Source organism: Limulus polyphemus, unplaced genomic scaffold (genome assembly GCF_000517525.1).
Source record: "Limulus polyphemus unplaced genomic scaffold, Limulus_polyphemus-2.1.2 Scaffold806, whole genome shotgun sequence".
Lineage (NCBI taxonomy): Eukaryota > Metazoa > Arthropoda > Merostomata > Xiphosura > Limulidae > Limulus > Limulus polyphemus.
In genome coordinates, this window is record NW_013666416.1 from 271,403 (window position 1) to 279,210 (window position 7,808).

The 7,808-nt window shown below is 31.9% G+C and overlaps 1 protein-coding gene across 2 annotated transcripts in view; it reads right to left on the minus strand.

Moving 5' to 3' along the window:
* LOC106460638 (probable ATP-dependent RNA helicase DDX52) overlaps positions 1-7,334 on the minus strand; it is a 36,449-nt gene extending 29,115 nt beyond the window's left edge. For both annotated transcript variants that reach the window (XM_013920363.2, XM_022387393.1), the window contains exons 1-3: positions 7,118-7,334; positions 1,417-1,591; positions 238-362 (exon numbers count right to left, since the gene is read on the minus strand). In XM_013920363.2, coding sequence (XP_013775817.1) covers positions 238-362; positions 1,417-1,591; positions 7,118-7,204 — 387 coding nt within the window. In that variant the 5' untranslated portion in view covers positions 7,205-7,334. The remainder of the gene's footprint in view (positions 1-237; positions 363-1,416; positions 1,592-7,117) is intronic.
* Between the last annotated feature and the right edge of the window lie 474 nt (positions 7,335-7,808).

A 7,808-nucleotide genomic window follows, 5' to 3' on the forward strand; every position in this document is an offset into this window, starting at 1 on the left:
GGGAATCAAACCCATGACACTCTGATTGCAAGTCGAGCGCCCTAACCACCTGGCCATGCCAAGCCTTATGCACAATGAATAAACTAAGTAAACAGAAAATACTACAGTAACTTTATTTCTTCTTTTTATTTCTTATTTTGTAAAAAAAATACTGATTTGTTTAACATATTTCTTAAAATTAAAACAATGTACTTTATTCAAAACACAATAATGTTTTTATATTACCTAAAAAAGTACCTGTTCTTGTTTAAGTTGAGCTAATTTTTGTGGAGTTTTAAATTTTTCTCTCTTTTTCTCAGTCCGAGCTTTTTCTTTTGACTTAGAAGTAATTTCACCAAGTAACTTCACTTCTAATGGATCTTCTGTAAAAGTTTAATAAGTATCATTATTTTTCAATACAAAGAATGACAAATAGCATAGCTAACTTCACTGCAAGAATCAAGTCTTTCATGATAAAAACCACATGTGTGTGTGTGTGGTGATTCACATATCCAAATGAATTTGTGTGTGCAAATTGTATGGATGAAATTAGGAGCAGAAAATAGCAAGGAAATATTTACTTTTTAATTCTACAAGTATCTATAGTGGCAGAGTTATTGATTTCATCAAAACATTAATGAAAACTCTTGCAGATATCTTGATGCTTCCTTTTATTGTTGAATCTCTTAGCACAATGTCCTTATTCCTGGCACAGTCTTTATACCAGAAGTTCAGTATGTTCTCCCTCCTCGTTCTATGGTTTCATAACCAATAATTTCTGTAAACCTTCAAACATCTTTCAATTTGATTTTACTGCCATCTTTTCTGTTTGCTTCATGAACAATAATAATGAATGCTGCTCAACTCTTTTTCAGGAGTATTTAAAACTATAATATGATGTGCAACTGAATGTGGTCTTTTACACTCGACAACTAACAAACATAAAGGAATGAAGAACAACAAATCACACTGGTACAGAAACAGTATTATTCCAAGTAAGCACATTGACAACACAAACAATGAAGAGAACTTAAACTATATACAAAAATAAGATAATGTAATTAGATTAGTTGTGTTGCATGAACATTCTTTCTTATATATTATTCTTTATAGACATATCTTTAAGACAACTAAATAGTAAATCATACAAGAAAAACACCAAAAACTGGGTTTAATGAACCTTTATACTACTGTCATTACAGAACTACCTTGATTATGTGAAACTTAGTTAAACTACTACTTAATGTGCATAAAAGTCAGTAGAAAATCTTCATATAGGCTGGCGATAACTGGTTCATCACATTCAACTTATCAACCACTACATATATTCACACATTTAATAATAATACACAAGTTTCAAAGACAGCTTAAGACATCTTTTGAACCAATATAATAAATTTAATAATTTAATACACACAACTACTGAAAGGATTTTACCATCTATTTCAATCTTCTGTCTCTTGAAAGTAAGCTCCTCTTCTTCATCATCACTTTTATTTTCCAAGTCTATGCTATTTGTCTCTTTACTCTCACTTTTTTGTTTACTCCCACCAAAGAAGTCCAAAACCTTTTTAACTTCTTCTTGACTAGGATTATTGTCATTTCGAATAATCTGAAAATACAATAGAAACCTCTGGAATACTAAAATCAATAACACTCCTGCATGCATGAGTAATAAAAATTATGGGTGTGCCAATTAAAATCTTCTTGGCCAATACCAACAACTGATGATTAACCAGCAATACTGGCTGATACCAATACTAATATTTAGTATTAGTGCAGTTAAGGTATTTAAATTACAGAAACAAATTAACATTTAACCTACAGGTGATTTTTTCTGGTTGCACTCATAACAAAAATTCATGTATACTATTTAATTGGTGCATTTAGTTCAGAAAATAAAGAAGAAAAGTAACAGTCATAAAAAACGTTAAAAAAAAAAGAATGCTTTGCATTAGTGCTTCTAGAAACTCATCAAAATAAACACACACACAAACTCATATATTAACTTTTGAACTGTAACTATAACTTCTGTTAGTTTACAGCAGAAATTTAACAGTTGTAAAAATAAGTGTTAATTTCATCACAAAAAGTCAGCATAAAACTATTCAATATATTTTACACAATTCAGCCTACAACTTTGCCACTTCACAGAACAAAAACAGCTTTTGGCTTCAAAACACAATACAAATACAATCACAAGCAATGAAAGTCAAGGCAGAAAAATTACATAAGAAAAGAAACTGATATGGTACATTTAGTAGTAGTAACAACAACTAAGTTTAAATAATTTACTTATTCAAGTAATAAAAACCCATCAGGATTATATTCATGGCTTCCTTGTATTTAGTGTAGTATGATTGTTAGAAGAAGGCTTTTCTTCACTAAAATCAGCATTTCTACCTTATAGCATATCAGCCTGTTCCTCTTCTCATCCAAAACATGGGAAGCCACACTGAACAACCACTCACTGTAAACACTGTTGCAGCTTAGCAAAAAGAAACTTCCATATAGCTTCATCTAAAGTGTGAAAATGGTCTTTGTTGCTCTTCCAGCATTAGAGTTTTGTGTGCTTTCTGGAAGAGTGAGCTCACTCAGGTAACTAAACCACAACACTGCTGCTCCTAGCATCAGTTACTACCCTAACGGCACTTTCCTCCAACATTTTGTCATACATCAAACATACTGTACTGCTAGATTTTGTATAAATGCCATCATCTGCTTGCTTTGATTTATAAGTGACAGCTTCTCCAGTTGCTGGGACATTGCATTTTGCTTTCATTTGTCTGAGGTGTGCCAAAACATTTTGGTAAAGTACTTGTCCTAATATCTTGGATTCAGCAGGGTTGCAATGCATTATAGGGGTTTTAACCCAATCTCATTGAACCACATTTCTATGGCCTCCAGCAAAGTAACTTCAGTAGTTTTGACTCTGTGGTCTGAATCTGTAACTTTGCTCAAAAGTCTTTTCAAAGTCACTGTGGATGAGTTAACATATGAAGCAGAGGCCAAGGAGAAATTTATTTCACACATTAGTTCTTCAAAAAATGCTAGGACTATTAGTACTCTTCCAACCAACCCCCAATGATGCACTGTGAAGGTTGCAAAGATTTCATAATCAACAGCACAGGCTTCAAGAGCACACTTCTGCTTCATGAGGCTTTGTGACATATAGTACATCTGTTCCACCCTGTCTATATGTCCTGCTGTAACCTCTTTGAAGGCCATCTGAGCTTAGCGTGTACCCCTTGCATATGAAAATAAGCTAGTGTACAACTATGATGTGCTGAATTTTTTTTTGTCCAATAGCCAGTACATCAGACACAATACATAGTAATAACACATCTTCATTTACAACAAGGTAGAGTGAATGTACTACACAAGGCAAGCTTAGCAAACCGGAGTTTAGAGTTGCCTTTAAAATGTTTATTGCATTATCCCAAATAAGCACATACATTTTGGTACTCAAAATTTTTCATGTTGCAAACATTTTATCAAAGGTACTGAAATAGTCTCTGCCCTATGGGAACCATCAAACTCGTGGGTTTCTAGTACTGCCTTCTTTAAACTGTAATTCATGTCTATATATTCCTCTTGGTATTGACATTGGTGACACATCAAAACTCCAAATATCAGTTGGAAAGCTTAGTGCTGATACATGATCACCTTCAAGCAGCACTTGTATGCATTTTAAAATGGCACAGTACAGTTCTGGCAGATCAGAGTCAGACATAAACCTTCTGCTGGACAATGTATAATGAGGCTCCATATATTCAGTGCCATACCTTGAGGTGATGTAATAAATTCATTGTGTTGAAATATTTACTGTTGTTGCCTCCACACCAAATGTTTGCAGCACATAGATGGCAATAACTTGTCCTGTTGATGTTTTCAGATGTTTTAAAAAATTTCCATACCATGCTTGCTCTTTTGAAACATATTTACAGCAGATAGTGATTGCAAGATGCACATTACAGCAAATACATCCTTGTCTCAAGTGGTTATGCATCACAACATTCTATGTGACAACAAGCAAAAATATTAGTGTACATTACTGGCTGCAATAACAAAAATGGCCAATAGCTGGTAATGTAATTTTTCCTTGTAATGATACTAAGCCAATAGCATATTGATAAATTGGGGCACCTCTTATAAAAACAAGATGATAGAGGCTCATTTTAACAAAATATGAATATAAAAAAACACTAAAATCATTCTCCATGTCTATTACTTATAAATTCCAAGTTTATACTAATCTCCCTTCAATTCGAGTCCCACCTCATACACAAATATTACTTTTAAAGTTTAGCCACAAGAAAGTCCTTAAAAATAAATGTAACTGCAGTAAAATCACACATTTGGTATTAAATTTTGAACAAGCGTTTCTTTTTTCTTTTGTCTCGACTGAATTTAAATTTTTTTTACAGATTAGATTAGAAAAAAAGCAAGATAATTAAAAAACTGATTGCTTATGTCTTTAAACTGATGACTACCAGCTACTAACTTTCTTAGTAGGCAATGCAAGTCTTGCTATATTTCATTCCAACAATAAAACTAGTGGATGAAATTGTTCGAAACTTCATAAAAACTTTCATAAATGTATGTAGTTTAAGAAACATAAAGCCTGTTACTTTTGATAAATTTAGTTTTTTTTGCATTATGATCTTTAATATCTTGGAAAATTATATTAGGAAATTGTATTTATAAGAAATGATTACGATATCTATATTTGTTCCAGATTTGAACTTATTACTTTTTATGTTTTAGAACATTATTTTGAAATCCCAGAAAATTTGTATTGTCCATAAAATGCAAATTTTATCTATTTTTAATTTTTGTAATAATCACGTACTCTCCTTATAGTTTCAAGTAATATACAGACCCGACAATAATATTTGTAAATAAACCTAAACAATAAATGAGTATTTTTATTTTTAACTAGGATTTCATGTTTATATATGTACATAAAAACATTTTAATTTTGTTTCATAAATATATTTTTATTTCAAGTTTATGTTTAGGTTTCATTACAGTCGTACTTTTGTTTATTGTGCTGAATAAACCGTGGGGTCAGCAGTGTGAACTTTGTACGTTTTCCGTAAACTATCTCACACCTGTTGGGGGTCACTCTCGTTCAATCGAGCACAGGCGCATTTGAACGCTACTGTAGATATGATAGTAAGAAAGCTTTTCGGTACTTGAATATCATTTCTTTGAACTTTCGAACAAGTTTATTTCAACCTATGTCCGTGTATGTTGTTTCAGAATAGAGACAAAACTAATTGCTACTACTAACGAATGTATGTAACAGTTTATAGTACAGGTGGTTTCAATAAACACTTCCTGAACCTGACCTCTTGTTACTTGATACATCCTGTTAGAAGAGATTACCATACGATACAGACACCATAAATTACAAAGAAAATTACTTTACTGTTGTGTACGTTTGGTATGAGTACAGTAAGAGGACTAGGAGTACAAGGTTTTCTGGTTTGTTCACTGACCTGATGTGTTGGATTGTGTTGTGCTCTAAGCTCAAGAATGGGCTTCGTTCCAAGTGAGAGGATACTCTGAATGTCACAATCTGAAGTTATTTGCTGGGTTTAGAACTCAATTGGTAAAACATTACTGATAGTCGCATGTTTCAGTTTTGTTCAGTGCAGATTTCTTAACATCTTCAATTATTTTAATACTGTCATAATTTTAGGAAAATTCTTTAACAATTAATAAGTTGTATGTTTGATGCTACAGCAAGTGTCCACACCTGATGAATTCTATCTATTTCTTTATCAATCATCTCTGTTGTTTTCATATTTTCAACAACAAAAACTACATATGCAAACAGATCAACTTAAAAGAATTACTAAAGTAATAAACACAATGTCTGGGATTTTTTTTTTTTATCTTGCTCAGTTTCTCATACCTTTCCAAGTCATTATTGTCTCATTAACACACTAGGAACGATTAAATGAATAAGTTAAAAAAATAAGAAATATTGTACAGATTTTTAAGGCAATATATAGCATGTCACATAGATTTGTTTTACTCACTACAGCAGAATATTAAATTATGTTTGTTTGTCTTTTGTAAAAAACATTGTGATTATGCAATGTAATTTTACTTTTGTAGCACAGTACTAATGCTGCATCTGGCATAAAAACCATTTCATGTCTCTGAGACATGCATCAATCATCTATGTGAACAATGAATGTGAAGGCTATAGTATGAAAACTGTGAGACTTCAAACTAGTGTTCAGTACTAATTCCTTCTTTCCAATGTAGCATAACATAAAATTTGTTCATAAGCTTTTGAATACTTCACCTTATGAAACCACTTTAAAGATTTTATGAATACAGTATTACAAAATTCAACTTAATGTCTAACGTGATTCATCAGACATCACTATCCTAACTGCATCATTACTTTTGTCAGAAAAATTTGTCATATGTGCATTTTTGAAAAAAAAATACTAAAAACTTTTAAACATTGATTTTATAAAGTGAAGTATAAACTAAAACGTTTGTCAGCAAGTACTGTACTTTATTGGATTAGGAAGAAAAAGAAAAAATGTATTTCCTTTCTCCACAATCCCACATGTTGAATATTTATTTGAATATTACATTTCATTTACACTCAATATAAGAGTAAGTAATAAATTTAACAATTTGACAATCATCGTCCAAGATGAAGATAGCATTTACCATTTCATTCAAAGTACAGCATCGTTTTTCGTGCATTTGTGTGTGGATATAGGAGCATATTATTATCACTGTATCAGCAAATGCTCATATACTATAGTGATATACTAAAAGACCCGAACTATACTTGCTAACTTACTTAAATTTTAATCGTAACCAAAGAACTTATTACCAATATTGCTGCAATAAATAAGTACTAACAGTAACATGTTACTATATTATCAACACTGAGGTAATATTCGTTGGACAGAAAATGTGTTAATACTACACTACTGTAAAAAGTACTACTAGTAGTAATTGGCCTACGTTAGTGCTACACCATGTTACCGTGCAGTTGGGCCTAGGCTAACCATACTGTTAGTGTTACTAATTAATTATAATTTAATGTCGATATAAGCAGTTATACAAATATTGAAATAACAGGTTAACTACTGCTGACCTTAAACTTTTGAGCATCGTCTCTGAACCTTTTTAAGTCAAATTTTGCACCAACTCCAAGCTTACGAAAAAGCGTCAGCCCATCCATTTTCGTTACCAGCAACACATGGATTTATTCTCATTGTATCTTGGGTTACGCGATTCGGAAAACTGTACAAAATTTAAATAGCCCACAGTATAATTAATGAATAAAAAATCAACAAATTATTGTCATGCAAAAATATTTGTGTAATTCTTAACTCTGTAAATGTAATATTTTCAGTGTTCAAACATTTATACAAAATAATATATTAATCATATTCGATGACGAGGAACCCACTTTGAGACTAATAATGGCTGGAGACGGCTTAAATGGGTAATGAAGAAAAACTTTAATATAAGTTTAACATGACAGCAAATGTACAACGTTTCGACAAGGGTTTGTCATCATCAGGGACTTCGACAAAACCTTGTCGAAACGTTTTACATTTTCTGTCATGTTAAACTTATATTAAAGTTTTTCTTCATTACCCATTTAAGCCGTCTCCAGCCAATATTAATCATATGTTTGTTAGTCCGCCATTAAGCCCAAAGCTACACAATACTATCAATAGACTATGTGCTCTATTCATCACAGGTATCGAAACTTGTTTTGTAGTGTCATAAGCTTTGAGAATTATCGCTGAGTCACCGGGGGTCATTAATCAACCACT